The sequence below is a fragment of the Anomalospiza imberbis genome, chromosome 1, assembly GCF_031753505.1.
Source record: "Anomalospiza imberbis isolate Cuckoo-Finch-1a 21T00152 chromosome 1, ASM3175350v1, whole genome shotgun sequence".
Taxonomy (NCBI): domain Eukaryota; kingdom Metazoa; phylum Chordata; class Aves; order Passeriformes; family Viduidae; genus Anomalospiza; species Anomalospiza imberbis.
This window is the reverse complement of record NC_089681.1, coordinates 38074057-38099284: the sequence shown is the minus strand read 5'-3', so window position 1 is coordinate 38099284 and position 25228 is coordinate 38074057. Positions and strand designations below refer to the sequence as shown.

At 40.6% G+C, this 25228-nt stretch overlaps 2 protein-coding genes across 3 annotated transcripts in view; one reads left to right on the top strand and one right to left on the bottom strand.

Moving 5' to 3' along the window:
- Positions 1 to 1477: 1477 nt before the first annotated feature.
- SDCBP (syndecan binding protein) lies at positions 1478 to 17073 on the top strand. The gene is made up of 9 exons (XM_068188163.1): positions 1478 to 1625; positions 6048 to 6129; positions 9064 to 9142; positions 11651 to 11760; positions 12074 to 12232; positions 13257 to 13432; positions 14656 to 14827; positions 15379 to 15470; positions 16356 to 17073. Exons 2-9 carry the CDS (start codon positions 6079 to 6081, stop codon positions 16408 to 16410), a joined length of 894 nt encoding a protein of 297 aa, XP_068044264.1. The 5' UTR covers positions 1478 to 1625; positions 6048 to 6078; the 3' UTR covers positions 16411 to 17073.
- Positions 17074 to 20930: 3857 nt separating this feature from the next.
- The window catches only part of NSMAF (neutral sphingomyelinase activation associated factor), a 39024-nt gene continuing 34726 nt past the window's right edge, over positions 20931 to 25228 (bottom strand). For both annotated transcript variants that reach the window (XM_068188142.1, XM_068188152.1), the window contains 5 exons: positions 25030 to 25113; positions 23787 to 23937; positions 23289 to 23391; positions 22245 to 22354; positions 20931 to 21303 (listed from right to left, as the gene is read on the bottom strand). In XM_068188142.1, coding sequence (XP_068044243.1) covers positions 21209 to 21303; positions 22245 to 22354; positions 23289 to 23391; positions 23787 to 23937; positions 25030 to 25113 — 543 coding nt within the window. In that variant the 3' untranslated portion in view covers positions 20931 to 21208. The remainder of the gene's footprint in view (positions 21304 to 22244; positions 22355 to 23288; positions 23392 to 23786; positions 23938 to 25029; positions 25114 to 25228) is intronic.

Below are 25228 nucleotides of genomic sequence, written 5' to 3'. Positions count from 1 at the left end.
TCTGTATGATGAACAATATTTGACAACAGGCAAAGAACTGTAATGAAGAAGGGAAGACCAAAAATTGATGCTAGAGAAGTTCATACTCTAAATAAGGCAAAGGCAGGTAATTGTGGTAATTGGTTTATGAAAACCTCTTTCCGAGCTTGTTCTGGGATTTCTCTGTCACTGGTACACTTTACATCATGGTTTCTTCAGGGAAGCCTCTCCAGGATAAAATCTCTGCTTCTGATGCCTGCCCGTGGGAGAAGGCTCAGGCAGGTGCTGAACCGTGGGACAGGTGATGTGGTCACTCTGACTCTGATGTGTCACAGCTTGCCCATCCATGGCAGACATACAGAACAAGGCAGACATGATGCCATTAGTGGAGTGTGCTTTATTACAGCAGAAAAAATGAAAAAAGTAGGAAAATGAGCAGAAAATCATACTTTTTCTCCATGAAGATGGCAGCTATCAACTAATAAAGGCACACAAGTGAGTCTAAGGCCCTACAAAAACAACGAAATCTCAGGGGGAGGTTCAGAGGGGATCTCATCACTCTCTACATTTCCCTGACTGGAAATTATGTTGCGGTGAGGGCCGGTCTCTTCTGCCGTGCCTGCAGTGAGGGGACTAGAGCAAATGGCCTTAAACTGAAACAGGGAAGACTCAGACCAGTTGTTATAAATTTTTTTCACTGTACAAGTGGTCAGGCACTGGAATAGGTTTGAGGTGAATAATATATTTGTCTTTACAAACAAGCTGTAGATCTGCTGGTAGATAAAACTAGCACTGAGTGATAAAAGAAACAATGGGAAGGATTCCACTGATGAATGGAGAAAGATATTTGCTTTTACCAATTAGCTCTAGGCTTGCTGATAAATGAAATTAGACATTGAAAAATGAAAGAAACAATGGGGGAAACCCCTAAATTCCGTAAGAGTTAAAAAATAAAAGGGAGGGTTATACATTAGAGGGAAATCTTCAGTATCAGGTGTTTCGGGAAGTCTGCACCTCTCAAGCACCTCAGCCAATGGGGAAAGAGAGAAGGGAAATGCGGCCGGGAAATTAGGGCAAAAGAGGAGGCTGCGTCCTCCAAAAATTTGAGAGACCCCAGGGGAATGTCCCATGGCCTCTCCCTTTATTCGAATAAAGTAAAAGGACTCCTCTGTCTCCTTTTTGGACGTAAACCTCTGATGTTTGTGGATTAATTTTCCTGGCAAGTTGTTCAGGGAGGTGGTGGAGTCAGCATCCCTGGAGGCGTCTGGATCTGGCGCTGGGTGATGCGGTTCAGCGGTTACAGCGGCAGTGCCAGGTAGACGGATGGTCTGGATGACGCTGAAGACCTCTTCCAACTTTGATGATTCCAAGATTCTACGTGAAACAAGCGGCCAGAGGGGAGCGGGACCACCGGCACCCCGCTCGTTCCCCTCCGCCCCGCAGCCGCCGGCAGCCAAACCCAGCCGCAACCGCGGCCCCGGCCCCTTCCCCGCCGCCGCCCGAGCATGCGCGGGGCCGGGCCAGTTCCGCCGCCGCCCCCGCTCCGTTCGTAGCGGCGCTGCCGGGATCCCGGGGAGCCGCTCCCGCCGCCCCTCTCCGTACTGCGAGCCCCGACGGACGGCAGCCAGCAACCCCCTGGGCCGGAGGTGAGCGAGGGGCCGGCGGGCGCGGTCCCCTCCCCGCGGCCCTTTGTGCGCTCCTCGGGGCGGGCGGGGGGCTGCGGGCCGGGCATGGCGGAGCGGGGAGGGGGCGGCCGGCGCCGAGGCGGCCCCGCTGTGCCGCTTGCCAGGGCCGTGTTGGTGCCCGCTCCAGCCGCGGAGCCGTGTCGTGCTCCTGCGGGGCCGCCGCTCCCCGCAGCCCGCCGGGGGGAAGGCTTCAGCCGGGCTCGGGGCGCTGCCGGCCCGAGGGGCTCCTCCGCCCGCGGGACGGAGAAAGCAGCGCCTGGATAAGGCCCTGTGTGACTGTCTGTGCCCGGCCCTAGGGTTCGGGAGCGCCTTCTGGCCCCTCGTTGGGGCTCCGCGGCCACTGCCCGGAGGCTCGGACATTTGTATTAAGTTCTCTTGTGACGGGCTGGAAGGTGCTGCAGCGGTGGAGTGACACGACGGGCCTTTTCAGGCAGGCGAGCCCTGCTTCAGGTCTGAAATGGAGGCAGCAGGTTTCGGAGCTGAGCGCATAATGGGGGCAATTGCTCCCAGGCTAATTAGATATGTATCAGAAGGCAAATACTGAGTTATTAGTGGAGAACGTGTCTTACGAAACCGCTCCTCGGTTCGTGATGTCTCAGCCTCACCTTCGGGAAGTGTTGTCCTCGATCTGCTTTAAAGACTAATTTCGGGGCTCATAAGCTTCTAATTTCTGGAAGTGGGAACCAGTGTTCCACTATAGGTGCCAACATTGTGACCTGCTGTACTTTTTCCACGGGCTACAGGAGGAAGACATATGGGGGGGGCGTTTTTTGTTTTGTTTTTTTTTTTCTCCCCTCCCACAGTTTTGGCTGCTGGTGCTTTCAAAGACAGCAGTCACTACAGGCCAGATTGGGGTTTAGCAGGACCATCCTGTGTTGTGTTCATGCTTTCCGACCTGAAGAATGCGTCGGGAAGCCCGTCTCCTCCCAGCAACGCCGCAGAAAGCAGTTCGGGATCACTCCCACCTTCCAGACTTCCTGCTGGCAGGCTCAGGGTGTCACGAGTGACGCCTTTCATGCTTCTCCGATCGGTGGCCCGGTACTTCCCTCTGGCAAACAGGATCTCCTTAGTGGGACGTGCTGGCAGGAGCGGTCAGACTTTCCAGCCAAGTGTACTGAAGAGGAGGGCGAGGTCTTTTACTGCCAGGTTTTGTGGGTCGCCAGCTGAGTTACAGCCCCTGCCCCATGCCCTTCCTTTTGTTTTCATTTCTACGTCCCTAAACACTCGGGCTTCTCACAGTATGTGCAAGTATGGAAATGACTGGGTAAAGTGATTCTGATGTTGGTGTAGATTTTTAAGAGAGAAGAGGAGGTTGTAGTGACTCACGATTTGTGGTATCCACTCCCTAGTGCCTAAAGCCGTTACAGCACCAGCTGAAGTTCATGTTTATACTGTGAATAACATTGGACAGAAGTCACGGACAAGTTCTTCCTGCAATTACTGGTGGTCCCTGATGGTGTCAATTGTTACTTAGAAATCTTTTTTTAATCTAAATACAATATTCTTGTGGCTCTCACATTATCTAACACGGGGTATTTGTGTTACCATATGCAAAGTTATGAGCTCACTGAGTGCAGTTACAGTGGTGACTGCTACTCTGGCTATTTAGTTGGAAAACCAAAACCAGGAAGGAACTATGATGAGGGAGCCAGCCCAGCAGAACCTTGGTGACAAACACTTGGGTTTGTTAACCCTTTGCTGGGGAGGGGAGGCTGAGGAGATTGTCATGGGGCAGGATAAACTTCTGGAGTGTTCTCTAATGTTATCTGAACACTAGTATGTGTTTAGCTTTGCTAATGTTTTTCTACAGAAAGCGCTGTGCTCCTCTTTATAAACTGGCAGAAGGTTGAGGTTGCCTGTCTGTGACAAGTTACAAGTTACAGTATGCAGAGAGTGATCTGTGGAGGAGAAATAAAGCTGCAGGGTGTTCTGTGGAAGTTGGTCACTGGGGCAGGGGACCTGGCACTCCCTGTGCTGCTCTCTGCAGCTCTGGATGCCAAGATCACCACCTGCAAAGTGCTGCTCTTGCGTCCCTCGTCACCCTGCCATGGGGTGACTCCTTTGGGAACACACTGTCCTTGGCCTGCCCTGTCTTGCTGCCTGCTGCCAGGGGTGTGCTGACTCTGAACATGTGCCAGTGCTGGGACCAGCACCTTAATCTACCAGGGCTGCTGTAGCACAGAAGGAGATGCAGAGTCTGATGCTCTGTGTACCTCGACTGGTGTGAGCAGCAGAATGGAGCATCCAGGAACCACTTACCTGACCAAGGGCTTTGGCTTACGCCTGCTATTAGCCATTTGGGATGAGCAAAAGCATTTCATAGTTTCAGGTCGATGCTGGATTAAAACAGAGCTTCAAGTTGACCTTAAATGCATGTGTTTAATTTATAGTTTCCAGGCTTTAACTATGTTTGGTAAAGTTGCAACAATTAATCAAAAAAGTCAGTGGCAATTAATTATTGTAATGTAACAGACCACATGTTTACAGTTTAGATCTCTGTCAGATTTAGAGGATGCTTTTTTGAAGTTTTAATTGCAGTTTGACATGATACTGGAGCTATTGGGCACTGCTGAGCAAACATAAAAGCTGTTGATGAATTTAGTGTAATATGAAGAGATGTCTATTGTGTTACTGCAGTATCACATTAGGCATCTCTGTATGTGGTGTTCATTTATAAATGGACTTCGTATCTGCACTTAAAGAAGCAATAGCTCAAGGATTTATGTGATGGTCAATTTTAGTCTGAAATTTTTGCTAAATTGCTACATTAATAAGAACCTTTTTCTTGAATGAGAAAATGAATCCCCAAACCAAAAACTTTCATTAAAAGTTCTGTATTAACTATGTTCTCAATACCTTATGTGACTTGCAAAACTGTATCACATTTTCTTGTCTTCTGGTTATGTCCCTCTCCCTCCCTCTCACTAAAATGTTCCCATATACTGATGTGGAATGTTTTATTGTGGGTTTCAGAAGTTCAGCTGATCTCAGTGAGAGTGTGAGTTAAGGAGCTCTGGAAAAATTTGATTTCCTGAAGCCTCAGGTGACTGGTTCTAGGAGAGCTGGATGTCAGCATGATGCCTTAGAATATCATGTGAAGTGTTTGTGGTTTTGGTTGTTTTTTTTTTTTTTTTTTTTTTTTTTTTTTTTTTTTTTGTTTTTGTTTTTTTTTTTTTTTATTTTTGCTTAGGGTTTGGGTTTTTTTTTTCCTTTTTTTTTATTACTTCTTGATAAGTTGTCACAGGAGCTCTCTGAATATCACATGACAGCCAGCCTGTAATCTCTGTGTTTTGAAAACTACTGACTGAATCTTCCTAGTTTATACAGGTCTCTTGTTGCAATTAATGTGTTGCAAATGGAGATGGGAAGCCAGGTCTCTCTAGTGGCTTCTTGCTGGATCTCATGACAGCTCCAGCTGAAAACTGAGCACCACAAAATTGCTTGCTAATTCCCCCTGCCCTAGCAGGATAAAGGGGAGAGAATCAGAAGAGCAAAGGTAGAAGTCATGGGTTGATGTAATTAGGTAGTTTAATGTGACAGAAAAGGAAGAAAAAAAATTAAAATAGTTGGAATATATAAAATGAGTGATGCAACTTGCCACTGCTTACCACTTGCTGACCAATGCCCATGCCTTTGGCCAGGTTTCCCCCCAGTTTTTATACTGAGCATGATGCCACATGGTATCCCTTTGGCCAGTTTGGGTCAGCTCTCTTGGCTGTGTCCCCTCTCAGCTCTTTGTGCTTCTCCAGCCTTCTCACTGGCAGGGCATGAGAAATTGAAAAGCCCTTGACTTAGTATAAACACTTTTTAGCAACAACTAAAATAATTAGTGTGTTATTAATATTCTCATCCTAAATCCAAAACATGGCACTAGGAAGAACGTTAGCTCTATCCCAGCCAAAAGCAGGTCAGTGGAATATTAGAAGTGTTGAAAGTGTTTAAATATTTTAGACATCAGAGTGGAAGCTTCCACAGTTGAATGTTAAATACTGTCCCTGTTGGGACAAGAGTGATTAGGTTTTCCCTCTTAACCCTCATCCTAATTGCATCTTGGCCTCCTAAAGTCTTTCTTTGCTTCCTGTGAAGTGTTTTTCTCTGTGTAGGTTTTCTCTTCATTGAGACCTAAACTTTGACAGTGCTAAGTATATTAAATAAAGCCGGTTAGCCAAAAGCTGCTATTGATAACAGGTTAAATGGTTAGTCTTAATGGGATTCATCTGTAGTGCCAGATATCTTTACTGCTGGCTGGCAGGTCAAAGAATACTAGTTTAACACTTAGTCTGGTTAATTGATTTAAAAGAAAAAATGAAGGGGTTAAACTCAGTAGCTATCTGAAAGCTAATCCTGTTGTTTGTTTGCTTTTCCATTTGATTTTTTTTCTAGTCTGCCCTCTGCCCAGTAGGACTTCATCAAAATGTCTCTCTATCCTTCCCTAGAAGATCTGAAGGTGGACAAAGTTATTCAGGTATGGTGGACTTAAAAAAAGATGAATTTTGATGACAATAATGTATCTGATATTTAATATAGGAAAGGGGAGACTTATGGTAGTTGAGAACTTGTTTTACCATCTCACTCTGAAAGGGAAAAGACAACCTGTTTATTTTGTAGCTTGATCTAATATGATTAATTCTTATTTTAACACCTGGATTTATTTATTTTGCTTTATCTGTTCACTGTGTTCATTGTCTTTAGTATGTTTGGGTTTTTTTTAAGTATAGATACATGGTCTTAAGTAGACAAATATAGTCAGTCTCTTCACATACTTCAGCTCTGACTTGATGACTAAACTAATAAATCTGCTGCATCTCATTCCCAGTGTCCGAATCTGTGGCAGAAAGATTTTGTGGTCAATTGAGCACAAAAAAACCCCAAACAAACAAACCAAAAAAAAAAAACCCACAAAAAAACCACACCACTGTCTTAATACCATTTGGAATCAGATTTGTCCTCTGGCTATTTCATGGTAGTGACCAGTTCTCACAGTACATCCAAGATTATCACCTTTGTGCAAAACCCTTTATCTTTAAGAATATTGATAGTTTTATTATTAGACATGGTGAGGACTAAAAAATACCTGTGAAACAAAATAATGAAAACCACTTTAATAAATTAAAAAATCTATGAGAAGTTTGACATGGATGTATTTCATAAAGAGTTTCCTTATTTTCTTCAACGTTTTACCTTTTCCTGAACTTAACCTGCATTCCTTCCTGGTTTAAACAACAGCAAGATGTTATAGTGTGTTTTAAGGTGGCTGTTTTCTGTCCATGCTGTTTTCATTGGGAAGCAATCAAGCAAACTACAAGAACAGCTTCTTAACTCTCCTGTGCTATCCCAAAATGCAGTACCCTGTCTCATCTGTGTTTATATGTGTGGGGTGGGGCTTTTGAAGTTGTGGGTGCTATGTTGTGATTTCTCCGTGTTGTGTCCGCCCACTCCTTTCTTCTTATGTAACCACAGTCCTTTATCTACAGTCTGGTAATGCTGAGCTAAAAATTGAATAGCCTGGAGCCAAGAACGTGCTCCTTTGGCCTTTTATTGACCAACTGCTAGAGTTTATATATTACAGTTAAAAATTCTCATAAATGTAATCAGTAAGCTATTCCCTTTTCACTGGTACTTTTCATAGAATCACTAAATAGTTTGGGTAAAAGTCTTCTGCAACAAGCAGGGACATATTCAACTCCATCACTTTGCTCAGAGCCTTAAATGTCCCAACCTGACCTTAAATGTCTTCAAGGATCGAGCACCTCTCTGGACAGCCTCTGTTCCAGTGCTTCACCACCCTTATTTTGAAAAACTTGTTTCTCATATCTGGTCTAAATCTAAATCTGACCCTCTCTTAGTTTAAAACCTTTATCCCTTGTCCCATTGCAACAAGCCCAGCTGAAAGTTCTGTCACCATCTTTCTTATAAGCCCCCTTTAGTATTGGAAGGCTGCTGTAAGGTCTCCCCAGAGCCTTCTCTTCTTCAGGCTAAACAGCCCCAGCTCTGGCAGCCTTTTCTCATAGAAGAGGTGTTCCATCTTCTGATTGTTTTGTGATAGTTTCTTTGGGACCTGCTCCAACAGGTTCATGTCTTTCCCATGCTGGGGATCCCAGAGCTGGACATAGCACTCCAGGTGGGGTCTCACAAGGGCTGAGTAGAGAGGCAGAAGCACCTTTCTTGACCTGCTGGCATCGAAGGCTTAATTATTTCCTTTTCCCAAAGAATACATTATAAAAATGCTGTCTCTTTAAATAAGTCTGAGAGCATTCTTAGGACAAGAGGGGGCCGAGTGCTAAAAGACATCTGTATCTGCAATGAGTGACTAAGATTCAAATGACTTCTGGCTAAAACAAACAGACTTGTTACATTAAATATTATTCTAACCTGCTCTTTTTGTCCATCATTTGAGTTGGAGCCTGTGCTTCTAAATACACGTGATATTGCTAAATAATGACTCATTCTTGCTGTGAAACTTTTTTTTAAAGACAACTTCCTGGAGTGAACAGGACTGAGAAGTTTCCTATTTTTAAGCATTTCCTTAACATCATGAAGTAATTTGACTGTCATGTTGTGTTAGAAAATGTATGTGTCCTGTTCAGCATAATGTTTCAGTAAGCATTGAGTACTTCCTCCCCCTGCCCCCCACCCCCACCTTCGACATTCAACCTCAGCAAAGTTACTGGAATAGCTATTTCCCTCATGCTTTAGGGGCCTCTCTAAGGCTGTATTTTTCACTGGTCATGAACACACAAGGCCAAAAAATAGAGCTGAGGTATTGAGAAGGAAGGAAACTGACTCACAAATATAAGAGAACATAATAAAGTAAGCCAGTCAGCAATACAGAAATAAAACTTAAAAGAGTTCACTGTAGTGGCTGTAGAAAAATCATCTTGGAAGATCTGATTCTTTCAGAAGATATACTAATAGCACTGGATTGTGTGGAACTTGACACCTGAAAAGAACTATGGATCTCACTAACAATTTCTGTAAATGGTGTGAAGAAATAAAACTGCTGATGTCTATCTGAAAAAAGTAATTGTGAAACACTCTGCTGAAGGTCACACCTTAAAACTTACAAATAAGCTTTTTTGGATAAAGGTAATGTTTCCTTTAAGGCTTTTTAACTTGCTTGATGACGTAAATAGAACAGGTTGACAGGAAAGCCTTTCTGCATTATCACTGTAGCTTTGTCTCTGAGGAAGGTACGAGTTGATATACCAAAGCAGTTTTTATACTATTACAGCATGTTGTAATGAAGCTATTTATTTCACATAAAAAGTTTGACTTCATTACTTCAAGATGAATAGTAATTAGCATGTACAAGAAAAAGGAAAATACTGAATCTCCTGCCTGCATAATTAAGATTAATTTTTTTATACAGGATAACATAAATGAGTTTCTTTGCTTGTAGGCTCAGACTGCCTTTTCTTCAAATCCAGCTAATCCAGCAATCTTGTCTGAAGCTTCTGCTCCAATTCCTTGTGATGGAGGTAAGCTCATGTACTGCATAGTATCCTATGGATAATGTTGTGGAAAGCAGTTATGAAATCCTAAAGTTATTTAGTAACACTACAGTCAAAAATAGCTATAAATATGTTACCCTATTTACAAAGGGTAACAAATGTTACCCTATTTACATTTCCATTTTGGAAATGCTAACACCTACCTTGGTAAGGTGCTATAGGAGTCAACAAACAGTGTTTGCTTATAAAAGGAAGTTGTGGCAAGCAGTCACCCTTCTCCTTTTGCAACCTTTTCCAAGTAAGCCTAGCATAACAAGATTTGATGTTGGTACCTTTGGGCTCTCTTAGCTCTTACCTCAGACACTTAGTTGTCCTTATTTATCACATATGTATTTGTAAGTTTTAGAGGACAGTGTGAGTCAGAGTCTTTCCTCTAACGTGAATTTGCTTTGGGACAGTCAAATCTCTGTCAACAAGTGCCCAGGAAGCTGGCACTTAATCTTGTTGTGCAATCAACATAAAGCTTGCAGCAGATTTTGGAATCAGATGTGTGGTGGGAAATCCATCAGATCTAAAGCTGAATGATTTGTGCTTGTACTTTCTCCTTCTTTCTCCCATGCACATGTACATCCACAAAGGTGCACAGGTATGTTTGAGGTTAGAGCTTTTCTTTAGTAAAATCCTCCTAACAGGAGGTCTAAAAGGCTGAAAGCCTTGTAACCAGCAAGACCAGAAGCATTGCTGGAAGAGTGGTCTGCTGGTTGATCAGATATTAAAGGTTGGTGGATGAAACTTTATCTCCAGTTCTCCTCTGGGTGCTTCTGTGTCTAAGATGACTGTAAGGCAGATGTTTCCGTAGCTCACCAGAGTTGCCTCTGGTAGATGCTATCTGGATTAGGTACTTATCTGGCCTAACCTTACCAGGCCAGTTTAGAGTTTGCTTCAGCAGTCTTGGCAGCATTTTTGCTGCTGTCCATAGTTTGAATTCTCCTGCACGTATTTGGCAAGCAGGAACCAAAATATAATTTTGACATCAGTTTGTCTGTGAATTTGTGGATGAAGAATGATTAATCATTGAATATATCCCAAACGAAAGAAGGCCATCACCCATAGGATGTGCCAGACCCACTGGAAATGCTTCTGTCCTGACAGAAACAGGTGACTATCCAAACATCAAGAGTTTTGAGTTCTGCTATGTGTTCCATTATTTGGAGCACTCTCTGTTTTAAATGAGAATTTAATACAGCCAGCAAAGATGCATCTGATGTAGTAAAGAACAAAGCAGAAGAATTGGGTAGCTGCAGAAATCTTGTGTTGTATATAATCCTAGGGGCTTGAAAAAGCAAGCAAAAATAGAAAATTTACTCATCAAAAGCTTTTTAAACAATATTGATGAAGCTACAAGCTTCTGGATTAGTCCAGAAATATGATCAGACTGTTCTCATTCAAAGCAGCATATTAAAGAGCAAAAAAATCTCTTGTTTATACTGGCATTCACCTTGCATTGACCTTTGCTCCTTCCCGGAAAAGTTACATTCTGTTGCTGGTAAGACATGGATTCTTATAATAGCTGTTTTTATACACTTATACCCATAAATGAGCACTAGAAACCTAAGCCTTGTGTACTGGGGAGTCTGGTTGCTTCTGAAGCCCTTCTTTCCACTGCCTCTCTCTCCAAGCAGCTTTTTCTGCCCTCACTCATTTAGTGAGAATGTCAGGGGGACTCTTAAGAGTGCTCATAACTGGCACTTGTTAGATGGTACCAGTTAATGATCTGTGGAATGTCAAGAGCAATATCAAGTTTATTTCCAGAGTTGTTCAGCTCAAGGTCTGACAAGTCTGTCAGTTCAACTTCCTTTCCTCCCACTCCTTGTGCCTCCCTCTGCTTAGGTATAGAGGAATGTTTTAAAGGCTGTGTGTGTTTTGTCTTGTTGAGAGGCATGTATAAAGCCCCTTCAGTTGAAGCTGTGACAAAATGACAGCTACTTTCTCATGAAGACTCAAAGCAGACTGTAGTGGGAACCTTAGAACCAGGAGGCTTCTGCAGAAACCTTCCCATGCCTCATATCTGGAATATCCTTGGCATGAATGCCTCTTGCTGTTTTGAACTTGGTAGAAGGTCTCTGTGTGTGTTCTTCAGCACACCTGGTTTGGGGGTGGGGAAGAGAGCAGTTCTCCACTAATTGCCCTGAAGTTCTGTAGTTTAAGGGAGTGTCCTTATGCAATGCAGCACAGTGTTGGTTTTGGAACATGTCACCAGGTGTCTGTTGTTGCTGGTATTGTAAAGGGTGAATAGAGTAACTGAAACTGAAAGTTCTCCTGTAAGTTTTTTCTCAGAAGTGCTGCTTGTCTGGTTACTCTTCTGAACCAGGCCAGAATAACAATTCTGATTCAAGTGGGTCTTCTGCCATAATTTTCCAATTAAATAATTACAAAAGCACAAGATTTATTGAAGTAATTGTGCATGTGAAAGCAGTAAACTTCTTCTTTTAAACCAACTGTTGTATTGATTTTTGTTTTGTTTTTCTCCTGTAGGCTTGTACCCCAGATTGTATCCAGAACTTTCTCAGTATATGGGCCTGAGCCTCAATGAGGAAGAGGTGCAGAGAAACTTAGCAGTGGCAGCAGCTTCTCAGCCACAGGGTGTAGGTACCAGTCAAGCATATTCTAGAGAAAAAAAGTGTTAAGACTAAATGTGTATCTAGCATTCTAGAGAGCAGATTATTATTTGCTTTAAGTACCATACTTGACTGAGGCAAATTATTTAAGTTGCAGTGCTTATTTTAGTCTGTTCTGAAACTAAGCAGTCCATTTCCAGTGTTGGGAGGGGGTGGGGAGACTTGGTGTTGTGGCTTATTTTGTGTATTTTTTTTTTTTTTAATATTACTTCATACAAACTGACATATAGCTATTCTTAAAAGTTGAAACTAAGTTGTCTGGCTGTTTTGTTTTAATCAGCAACTGGTAACACGACCTTCTACTAATTACATGGTAGCTCCAGTGACTGGAAATGATATTGGAATTCGCAGAGCAGAAATTAAGCAAGGCATCCGTGAAGCAATCTTGTGTAAAGATCAAGATGGCAGAATTGGACTTCGCCTAAAGTCTGTTGATAATGTAAGTGTAGAAGTTGCTTTTGCCTCTAGAGGTTTTACTGCTGGACTATATTAGTAGTAAAGTTAGGATGTGGTCACAAAATAGTCTTCTGTATAACGGTTTCTTATCTGTTACCAGAATTTTAAAGTCTTTCATTAGACTTGTGACTAGATTTCCAGCTCGCTGGACTAGGATCTGAATTTACAGATCACAGATTAATGCCTTGTGTTTTATAAGACCTGAAAAATACATACAATATATTTTGTTTCTCTTTAGAGTGTGAACTTGTCCTTGCATAGTTGCTGTGATACTTTTTATCAGTTCAGGACTGCTTGTCTTTACCTTTGTGGAAATACTGAGCCATACTTTATGTTCAGCAGTATGTAATAACTGCTGAACATACTTCTAAACTGTATCTCCTTTTAGAAGTATCTCCTTTGGTTTAGAAGTTTACAAGTATCTCCTTTTTTTTGTAAAAGGTGCTTAAGCCATTTAATCTGAATGTTTTAAAAATTGTACTGAAGGTAGCATACAGGGTTACAATACTTTTCTGTAGTTCTTCTAATGCAGAAAATGGGATTTTCTTAGAGTAGCATGGTGTGGTGGTATTTTTTTTTTTTAACACTCCTCTCTCCCAAAGGTATTATTTATAATTTGCTTTGATATGCTTTACTTTGTTTTCAGGGGTAGTTTCACTAGAAATAATTTTGTAACACCTGTTAAAACAGACAAGTATTTACCCCTTTGCTTAAAACTTTAATGTTATGCTCATATTTTTTTATTTTTAATATTTAGAGATCTAGATAGATTTGCTTGGTTTTGAATTTGTTCTAGCGTTAAGTATCTGTCAGACTTTTAAATACATCTAGAAACAGACTGAAATTTCAAAAGTGCCTCTTAAGAAGAGATAATTAGCAAGTCCTTCTGTCTTGTCTGTTTGGCTGATACTGTGTAGGATGTGAAATTTTAGGGGCTGTGTGTTCTGTGACTGGTCTTTAAGCAAGAACTTCTTCTTCTCTCCTCCCTTTTTTCCTTTCTTTTGTAGGGTATATTTGTCCAATTAGTTCAGGCAAACTCTCCAGCATCCCTTGCTGGTCTGCGGTTTGGGGACCAAGTTCTGCAGATCAATGGTGAAAACTGTGCAGGTTGGAGTTCTGATAAAGCACATAAAGTTCTGAAACAGGCTTCTGCAGAAAGGATTTCAATGATCATTCGAGACAGGTAAAGCCAGCTGCAGATATGGATTTGCCATTATCCATCACTGAGTATCCAATTCTGAGAGGTTTGGATCTCCCCTTGCTTGAGCAGGTTTAACAAAATCTGTTTGTCCATGTACTTCAGTTGTAAAGATCTTCAGAAATGTTCCCTTTTGTGAGGAGCAATCAAAATCATTCCTAACTTGTAAACTTCCTGGGCATGATGAGGCGTAACATTTTTCCAAGATAAACTAGTGAGTGAGGGACGGCACAAGTTAAATTTAAACTCTGAATTGAAGAGCTCTGTGGTTTTTTTCAGATGAATTTTTTTTCATTTAGTATAAGTGAAAGTCAGCATTAAAAGATAGTAACAAAATGTTTGCTGTATTAATTAATACATTTGCATTTTATGTAGCATGATAGCTTTTCTTGTGGACTCTGTTGCTTACATAGGGATTAATGCCAGTTTTACTAAAAGCATGCTCAATGACCCAATATGTTTTTTAAATAATGATCTTGTAGCTAACTATATGTAGCAACAACAGGTCAGATTCAACATAAGGCCTGTAGGCTGCAAGAAGACAGATGATACTTCATGTGACTAAGTATATGCCTCATAGTTTTTTCCATGTTCTTTCTTGCTTAAGAACCAAGCCTGACTCAGTGGAGGGCAGCTGCTTTGATCAGGGCAGTTACTTCAAACACTGAATTAAAATACTGTGGCAGTAGATTCCCTGCTCTGTCTAGCACTTTTGTGCACAACATGGCACCCCCTTCCTATATCTACTGCCTTTTTAAGACACAATTTAAAGGTTTATTGTCCCCAGAGCTGTTGACATGTTGTTGGAGAAGTCTTGTACTCTCAGAATCCTGTGGTCTACCTACAGTTGTTAAAGCTTCCTGTGCTATTTTATTGACCTTGCAATCTTTGTAGAGAACTTTATTTTTAATGGATGTTTATTTGGTTGGTGTGGTGGGTGGATTGGTGTTGTGTGGGATTTTTGTATTATTATTAATCCAGATGGTGAAATATCTGTAGAACAGTGAAAACATGTAAGGTTTATAAACAAGTATATTTTAATACAACAACATTAACAAAGTGAAGTTAAACCCAACAACTTTTATTATAGAAAATATATGAGTCCCTTAGAATACAATTACTTTTTATAAGCTAAAGTTGCTAAAATAGAATGTATTTTTTCTGTGGTTTAGTAGACTGAAGATTTTTTATTTTAAATGTCTTTTTAGACCTTTTGAACGAATTATTACCATGCATAAGGACAGCACAGGACATGTTGGTTTCATATTCAAGAATGGAAAAATAACCTCAATAGTGAAAGACAGCTCTGCTGCAAGAAATGGACTTCTGACAGAGCACAACATCTGTGAAATTAATGGCCAGAATGTAATTGGGTTGAAGGTAAAATAACTACTGTGGGGGGGGGGGGGGGTGTGGATAGCTGTGAGCTTTTTATGTTTGTATAGTGTGTTTTGGAGAGAGAAAAAAGGTTGTAATATATTTTTTAGTGTTCATTAAATAAAAACTTCAGTCATTATGTAACTTGACTGGAGAGACATAGATGTTTTGGGCTTCTATGCAGTTTTGTGTTGGTTGTCAGGGCAGCTCATTCTCATCCTCTCTGCCTCTACCTGGCAAGGCTGGCCCTCTGTTTTTATCTGTAGTCCAGCTTTGCTGGCAAAACCAAGGGAAGCTTCCTCCTTCCAACCTGCATCAAATTTTAGCAGGAATTGTGTCCCTTTTGTGGTCAGTTCATGCAAGATACTCATAACCAAACATCTGTAAAGTGATGTTGCAGTTTCAGTGATTTGTCCTGATGGCTGAGTGCTCCAGACAAGTAGTTGGGGGGCGTCTCAAAGCCACATGAAATATGTCTAGAAAAAGTTCTTGAACTGCTGCTTTCTTAGTCAGCTTGAGTTGTGTTGCTCATATGACTTCTTTTTTACTAACAGGACTCGCAGGTTGCAGACATCTTGGCAACAGCTGGAAACGTAGTGACCATCACTGTCATGCCTTCCAGTATTTATGACTATATAATAAAGAGGTAAGTAATACAAGGCAGCCATGGTGTTAATTATAATCCAGTCAACAGTGACTAGAAAGTGCACTCATGATAAGACCTAATTGTAAACTTTACTTGAAGACTGGAGGAGGGGTGAGGGTGCCTGAAAATCTGTTTAATCTGATGTTTTGGTCAAATTGGTGTGTGTTGTACTGTTTTTAACCTGTTCTGTCTTTGTGATGATCCTTTGCCTTTTCCTCTCTGGAAAAAAACCTTTTCTAAACTTCTGTTGACTAAGCCTGAATTTCTAAGAACTGGATACTACAACTATTTATTACCTTGTAACTAAAATGTTGTTTGTAGTGCAAGTAATTCCTGTGGCATAAAAGTGATTCTTTGATTCTTGACAGGATAGTTTGGGGTTTCTTCCTAATCCTTTGGCAACAATGGCTTTCTATAACTAAATCTGTCCTGCAAAAATATTTTTGAAGTTGCTAGACATTAATAATGCTTCAGGTGTAATTGAGTCTTTTTTTCTTGGTGGTTTTTTTTTTTGGGAAAAGGAAAAGGACACCCCCTTGGGTTGGTATTCTCTTTCTACAAAGCAGTTTTCAGTCTAACAGCCACCTTTCCCTCTGCTCTCCTTCCCTTGTGCTTGTTCTCTGCTTGCACCCATGTCCATACCCTGAAAGATATCAACAATACAGCTCAGGTGCTAATAGAAGTGTTGAGTATTGTGGGCTTCTCTTCAATCTTGGGGTGCAGTTTGGTGCAGCTGTCTGTAGCAACTTGTCAAAAGTAGTGGAGTGAAAGTCTAGCTTCTGGTTTGTATTGAAGGACTGGCCATGACAAAGCTACTGTGAGCAAAAGCTTGAGTGGTCTTCTGTAGTTGTCTTGCAAGCCTGAATGCCTTTTCCTTTTCCTTAGGATGGCAACTAGCATCATGAAGAGCCTGATGGATCATTCTGTTCCTGAAGTCTAAACTTGCACCATGGATGTGTGTGTACATAATGATAATTCCACTAAACTTGGGCTATTATACTCAGTGATCTCTTTCTTCTGCACATGAGCCTTTCTGGAGGCCGAGAGAAGATATGCTGCATCAAGCATTTGCATCTAATAATGGCTGGGAATGTCACTGTTCAACATATCTCGTGTACTCACATACTGTAAAACTTGCAGCCTTACATGCTTGACAATGTGAAATTCCAATTGTGTTATGACTTCTTTTCGTAGGTCTTTTATTTAGCTTACTACTACTATAAGCCATTGCAGCTAAAGGAACCGGGTATCACTTGCAAAGCTACATGTTGTTACCCAGGACAATGCTGTGCTTTGTATATCAAATTAAAATGAGTATTTTTACTGCTTTTTGTTTGCAAGAGTAGATTTGAAATAGCATATTAGAAGTAAGACTAGTACTAGTTAATTTTTTGTTCTAGTAAATACTGTTTACACAAAAATGCCACCTAGCTGAATATAGCTCAAGGCATCAGTCAGTAAGTAAGCATTAATTAAAGTAGTGTACAGATACTCAAATCTTTTTATTACTTGTTATATGAATTGTAACTAATTTGCTTCTCTCTCGCCTTAACCATGTTCTTTTAAGGATTTAGACATAACCAAATAAATGACCAAAACTTTACATCCCGTGTTTGTACCTACTTAAGATGAGCTAAAACAGGCTTGTTTTATTAACATCAGTTTCAGCCAGCAACTAAGATAGGAAATGCAGTGTAAAATATTTAACAAGCTTACTCCTTTTAACATTGAAATGTTTTAGAAGGGGTAGCTCTGGGCTGCTTTAAATAAGATGTGTTAAATGGAAAAAATTCTATATTGTGAGGATGGTGAGGCACTGGAACAGGTTGCCCAGAGAAGCTGTGGATGCCCCATCCCTCAAAATGTTTAAGGCCAGGCTGGATGGGACCCCAGCAACCTGGTCAAGTGGAGGGTATCCCTGCCCATGGCTGTGAGTCGGGAACTAGGTGATCTTTAAATCCTTTCCAACCCAAGCCACCTTACGATTCTAACTTTCTTTACACCTTATGTTTAACATATGGAATTGCAGCCAGCTGTTCAAGATGTACTAATTACAGAGTTGCAATTTCAGTGTAAAATGGCCTCCAGCTTGCTGGGTGTGCTGAGTCTGGCTGGGTTAACGAAGTAGGAGTTGAAGTTAATTTCATTGTAGGAGTGGGTATGAGGCTCTGTTGGAGGCCTGTGACCAAAGCAGGGCTGATAATGCAGCAGGGTGTTTGCTGAGTTGTATGTGCACAGTGTCAAGGCCTCTCCTGCTTCTCACACTGTCCCCCGTCCCCAGCACAGCTGGGACCACTGACCCAAACTGGCCAAAGGAAAATTCAACACCATTTGACATTATGCTCAGCAATGATTAGGGGGGAACCTTTCTAAGACAGTTGTTGGTCTGGGCATCAGTCTGCTGGGGGAATAGGTGAATGATTACCTTTGCATCACTTTTTTTTTCTTCCCCACTTCCTGTTTTCCCTTTGCTTAGTTCTCCCATCTATTGCAATCCATAAATTTTCATAGCTTTTGCCCTTTTGAGTCTCTTGCCCCTCTTGCTGTGGGGCAGGGTAAGTGAGAAGTTCAGGGGGGGCTCAGCTGATCATTGTGATCAGCCCACCACAGCAGGTCAGGGCATGTTCAACTAAGCCTTGATGTTTAGTGATTGCTTTTTTACTATTTTTCCCCCTCTGCTCTATTCCAGGTTTCAGCTATGAAATCTAGGATTACATTACAGACTGAACTTCAGTTTTCCTCTTAATTGGCAGCAGCATGAAGTCAAAGCAAAGAACTTGAGTTCAGTAGAGGTATTATTCTGTAAAGATATATTTGAGGAATCAGTTTAGGTATTTCTTCAAGACTTATTTGGATCAAGAACTGGTTTGGGGGCGGTGGCATCTTAATTCTTTTTTTGCTTGTCCATTTAAGGGACATATGCAAAAGATTATAAGAGATCACACCAAAAAGAAAAGCAAATACTTCAGAGCTTGGCAGTCTGCAATAAAGAGAGTCTCATCTGCCACTTCCTCATTAGCATGTGTAGCTAATTGTAGCTTTTCCTGGGTTGTGAGACCTGCTCTTCCAGGGAGGACTTAAGTTCAGCAGTGAAGAAGTGTCTTGGTATGTAGCTTGCTGTTTCTCAAATGAATTTCTCTGTTACGCTAACCTACAGAAAACCATTACAGCATTTCAGGCTGGAGAAGTGATCAAATTCATCCTGCAAGCCAATTTAATGGGACTTTTTGGTTACTAAATGATGTGTCTGGAACCACTGTGGCAAGCCTACACTGGCACTAATTGGTGGCTTTATGTAGCATTGGTAAAATTCAGCCTCATGGGCCTAGCACTGTGCCTGCAGTCATCTCTAAGGGCTTTGCTGAGCTCCTTTACTTAGCTGTGAAATCCCTGGAGCCCAGACACTGATCTCTGCTTCTAACCAGTTTTTACTTAGGAGCAGATGAGTCAGCAAGGGCTGATTATCTATCTAATTGGGCTTTAAAACTCTTTGTTTACAGCTTAACAAGTGACATTTGGTTACTTAAATCTTGTGACTCCCTACTAAACAAATCATTCTAAAACTAAAGCTGAAGAAAAAGAGTAAACCAAAACAACAATATGTTGAGGGAATGTAAGATGACAATACTTTTTTTGTTGTTGTTGTTGTTGTGAGCCAGATTGCTGGAAATACTGGGGCAATCCATTGGAAAAAACAGTGGTAGAATGTCAGTACAACAAATTCCAGCTACAGCAGATAGCAACCATAAGTAAAAGAATAATCAAAAAGCTCCCGTTTTAAGGCAGAATTAGCTAGCATTGAAGAGTAACTTATGATTAAATGCATATACATAAATTCACAGAAACTGCGAGGAAGAATCCAGTCAACAGGGTTAACTTGACTGGTTTTCCCCCTTTAAAAAGCTATGGTTGCTTTAGGCAATGGAGCAGGGTAAGGGCTGTTTTGTGAGCATGCTTTACAGCAGAAGGTAACCTAAGCTGCACTCAAGAGCTATGCATACTATGCATCCATATTTAACCAAAAGGGTATATTCTCTGAGGGAGTTTGACCCTGAAGCTTGTGCCTCCTCAGTTCTGAGTTATTTTCATTTGGTTTAGCTCAGCAGGAGGCCCCCTAGTGACAAAGGACAATCCAGAATTCACCCAAGCAGTTTCCAGGCTAGGGTAGAAGTCACGTTCTATCATCTTTGCCTACACACAGATATGTTTGGGAAATAAATAAATTTAAAGGTGAAGAAACAGGGCAGACACCAAACATTCTGCAAGATTAAGACTGGTACAGCAGGCGTGCATGGTATGGCTTAGTCTTTTGCCATGTGTGGCTTCACACGCACTCACTGATTACATAAAAATCCAGTTATCTTCTAAGTCAAGAGAGTAATGCAGCTGAAATAAATACCACTTTGGTTTAATAGCCTTACCTTACTGAAAAATAAGCTCAGGCTCCATCATAACAGAAGATTGAGGGAATGAGAGAACAGCACCTAACCATAAGCTGATTGTTTTACAATAGCAAGAATCAGCTGTGTCTTGGAATAGGCATTGGGTGTCAAACCCAAGGCAGAATATCCAACTGAACACAGTTTACTAGAACACTTACCCTGGACACAGTGCCAGGGAACCTCAAAACCAGCAGTAGGGAAGACCAGCAGAGGATCTTCAGTCATACTCAGGCAGCATTACAAATGCAAATGCTTATTGCTGTAAATAAACCATTTAAGTACTTCATTTAAACTATTTAAATATTTTGAACCTTTCACTTCAGAACAGCTCCTCCCAGGAAAAGATACCCTAAAGTCCTACAGAGAAAGTAATTCTTGTCCAACTCTGCTTTGTTCCCGGGTTAAGACAGCTGGGGGACTGGATAAACCCAGGAACTGTAGCTCTGTTTAAATGCCATACTGAAATTCCATCCCAAAGGTGATTTGAGTTAAAGAAGGTTGGGAACACTAAACAAAACATGAAAATGTGGAAGATTACTAAGAGAAAAGGATTGTAATATAAATGAGAAAAAGGAGTGATAGTCTTTTATGCTCCAGCTTCAGGCACAGGATTCGGGGAATATTTATCCCAACACATGTATGTGTAGCTGGTCTGTTAGGAGATCAATTTTATGCTTGTCTTCTTTTCAGACCAATACATTACGGCTGGTTTTGAGTAGGAAAAAGCAAGAGAGAATTTGTTCTTACTGTGCTCTATGCCTTTGCATAATAGCCACAGCTAAGGACTGTCTAGGAGCCCAGACTGGGGACTGCTCAGAACAGCAGCTGCTGCAGTGTTCAAAGCAATATTTACAATCACATGCATCTCCACTAAGAAGAAATGTTGACTGCACATGACATGACAGCATTAAGCTCCACACACCCTAAAAGGCTTAAATTAAGAATGCAAATGCTTCTTCTTTCAAAGCAGGTCAAACAGCAAGCTATGATACATTCCATGTAAATCAAACAATGACTGCAAGTAAAGAGCTCTTTAATTACAGAAAAATAAGTCTTTAATTTCATATCAGATACCATTTTACACAAGCAATTTCAGTATGATAGTTCATGAAAAACAACTGCATGCTCTATGGAAGTTAAGAGCTCTCAGTGAAGTCAACATAACATAGAAAGTTGTGGTTGAACAAAGCTTCCTATCTGGTTGAACTTCAGCAGCCATCATTGCACACAGTTAAGTTCCTTTAAAAGGTTTGGTTTAAAATTAGAGTTCATTTAAATGACTGGAGGGAAAGGCACTTAGTATTGCAGTTTCCAGAACATGATTTGTTTGTCTTCCCCTCCTGTAATAACACTGTTGCACTGTTCATTCATCCACATGGACATTACAGCACCTGGGAAACAAAATCACAAACAAGTAAATCCAAATGCAAGTGTGGTACTCGAGATGACAGTACAGATCTTTCTTTGAGAGAGTTTAGCATAGTCTGAGCATTGGATTACACTGACACCATATATGCTAAGAGGAATTTTAGTAGGGTTCTAGGTAGCTGCTCTTATTTACTGTAAGGATCTCATGTTCCATTGCCTCAGCTGACCTTTGGTACTAGAGGGACAACATCATTGCAGTGTAGAATCCAGATGGCAACTAAGGAAAGCATTCACGGAGAATGAGCTTTTTCACTCTGCCATTTGGAATTTTCATGTTAAAAGTGTATTCACATGTTGTAGTATATGCCTCAGAAGCCCACATCTGAAAAGTCCCCAACTACAGAATGACCTCTCCACAGGTCAAGTTCCAGTGTAAAACTTACAGTAGGGAAGTTTGAAACAACTGTTCTTAGTTAAATGGCCTTCAAAAATTGACTTAGTAAAACTTAGGTAGTTTTTCCCCACACATCCTGGTTGCTGATGTACTGAAACTATATAGATACATTTAATCAGCCTTTAAATCCCCATCCAAAACAAGTTTACTAGAGTACTTAATGTTGTTAGACTCAGTCTGGACAGACTGTGGCAAAGGATACAATACAGTCTATGCTATATTTAAGGGCCAAGAGGTAGAAAAATGTCGACTTTTGCAATGTTGTGTGAATTAGAAACACTGAAAGTAATTTCCCTTTGGCCAGTCTTGTACAAAGCAATATTCCTTCATTCTTACTTGATTTCCTAGGAGGCTCACATGGACCTACTTTTAATTCTTGTGTTTCAGGTAAAGCTGACATCAGGAACAGCCAGCTGGCTGAGCACATGACTCTCAAACTTTTCAGTACTAAAAGAGCTGGAAAATAGCAATCTCACATTCAGTTTGAGAATGGGAATAGTTCAGGTATACCTGTATGCCCTTTGATTCTTTCAGTAACTTTTCCTCCAAGAAGGTCCCAAATCAGTAATTCACCAGACTGAGATCCTGATAAGATGGTATTTCCATCCCATTTGAAGCACCTGCAAGTAAATCTGAAATTAGTTCATGTCAAGCTCTTGCATGATGACAGCCAAACATTTCCAAACTACGTCAAAAACAAAGTGGAAATACAGATATGAAACCAAAGGAAACTACCTTTCAACACAGTCTTTCTGGAAAGATTATTCCCAAATTATTTTAAAGAGTGACTGCCCTAGACCCAGACAGGCCTTCCCCTGGCACAGTATGAAACATAATCCTGTAACAGAAGAGGGCCCAGTCAGCTATGCATGTGTGTGATTTCCCAGTGCTCTCATGAGCCACCACTTTCACTTCTGCCACTTCATATTCCCGAAACCATCACTTAAAAAGCAAAGATGACTTTCAGATAAAAAACTAGTGAAAATATATATGTGAACATGCATATGTAGTTATGTATACCCACAAAAAAGTAAGTGTATTCCATGTATAGCTGCTATATTTTTATTCCAGTAACTGAGTAAGCATTCCATCTGTTTATCTGATAAACCATAAATAACTATACTTTTCAGTTAGTGGAAAAAGGTGATCGGTCTTTGATTTTAAAAGCCAATCTTTTTTGAAGACCATCAAAATAAAAAGAAAACACTAAAACAAACCCAACAAATCAATATTAGTGACAAAGATGATTCAAATAAGAAAACTCTACTTGTTAGACATTTCAGTAGCTCAGCTGCTGAAAGAGCTGGTTAGCTACAGCTGTCATCATGTTTAAGGGACATGAAAGTTGTTGAAAAGTTATTTACTTAGAGAGCTGCTTGATTTTGCCCCAGTTCGGAAAGCTTGATCATAATGCACACAACATGCTAGAATGTCAGTCTTTGCACTCTAAAAAGTGACTCAATAAAACAGAGTTCCCAGTATTACTGCCCTTCTCACTCTGCTGTCACCAACCATCTCCACCCAGCTCCATAACGTGCATGTTCTCAGCATTACCTCTGTGGCTCTTCAGTGGTCACAGAAGATACGAGCATTCCAGTTTGTACATCTATTACTTTAAAACAACAGTCCTCCCCTGTGCTCAGTAGATGTCTGCTGTCTGTACAAAAGAAGGAAGCAAACAAAAGAAACAACAGCAAAAAAAAAAAAAGCATGTTCAGACATTCAGTTCTAGTTGCCAAAGCACTCTGTGATCAGCATGTTGGATATAACATTACCTGACTTACTTATCTATAAATAATGTACTGGAAATTAAGTCTCTAAGCAAGCAAAGATAAACAAGATTGGTTTGGAGTCTAGATCGCTGGTCTACAGCCTAGCATGGCCTTGTGTACAATTAAATTCTTTACAGAGGAGATGTGTGACAATCCAAAACATCTCACCATCCCCCTTAAAGCAGAAATTCCAATAAGAAAGATAATTACATGGTATTAGGAAATAAGATTCCCTTTGAAACTTCCAACAGTGCATATTAAAAACTGAAATCCAACGTACCAGGACTAAAAGCAGCATGAAATACAGTCCCAGAATGATGTGGCAACTGGTGCAACACTGTTGCTGTAGTAACATCCCAAACATTAATGGTACCCTCTTTGGTTCCAGATGCCAGGATGGTATTAGCAGCATTAAGGTCCATTGTATTTACCTAGGAAGTTAAACATCCCATGACTTCTCCTCTTCTTTCATGTGAGCCATCTTGAGACAGGTTTAAACATACACAAAGCAAGCCCATTATCCCTAAGAGGATACTTTATTTATGAAAAGCTTTGAATTTAATTCTCAACATCCTTAATTAGGTACAAGTATGAAAAATCCAAACCATAAAAAGAAATAATAGGTCACTTAAGATATTTTAAAAAGCTTTTGCTTTGCAGAATCCGAAATTGTGACATTTCAGATTGCTTTTAGTACCAATACTCTCCATCTAACTGTTAGACTCTACCCTTAAGGGTAAAATTTTTAACTTTTAAAAAATTTCCTACCCATCAGCTGTTTCCAGTTCTCTTGGGTACAGTTCTTAAATGTTATCAGAACCATTTCAGTATTTGCCAGCATTGTGACATATTAAAAAACTAACTCTTAGGAAGGTTTAGAACACAGTCATTCTAAGTATCTTCACAGACTGATGTTAGAGGCTATAAACAAAAGTATGCAGTTACACATTAATGATTCACATTAATGTGACAATGTGAATTAATGTGAATTAATGATTCACATTAATGTGACAATGTGACAATTAATGAAACACATTAATGCACACAATGTGTTTGTATATTTACAGTGAAATTCACTAAGATATTTACCATGATAGCATGGTAAACAATTCAGGATTTCTTTTTCATTTGCTTGCCTTACATTAAGAGGAAGCTGTAACAATCAAAACACTTGAAAAAAGATTAATCTGTTTTCAAAACCAAAGAAGCAAACAAAAACCACCCAATCCTTCCTGGCCCCCATAGGAATTCTGTGCATACAAGCTGAGCAAGACAAATTAAGAAACCTCTGTTTATGCTGGTGCTTCAGTCCCAAGAAATGGACCTTTCAATCCAGTAAGCCCGGAACACTGCTGCAGAACCATCAGACGGTGAAAAACCCAAAACAAAACAAAAAGCCCCTACACACATTTCCCAAAATACAGCCCTCAGCCCCATACCCAATCTTTGTGCTTTACCACTAGATAATGATTTAAATTATCAATTAATTTTCTTATTCTCAGACACTGTATCAACATACTTACACTAACATCATGTTCTAACTGTGCAAGCAGTTCAAAGTGGTGTTTTTTATTGCTCAAGGTCTCTCCAGGAACACAGTGCCACACCTAAAAAATAAATAGTGATGTTTGTTCAAGGAAGCAGTAATATAACCCCAGATGAGTTCCTTCAGTGCTGAACTCTCACATTACAAGGAAGGCTGCTTGTGTTCACTGCGGGCCT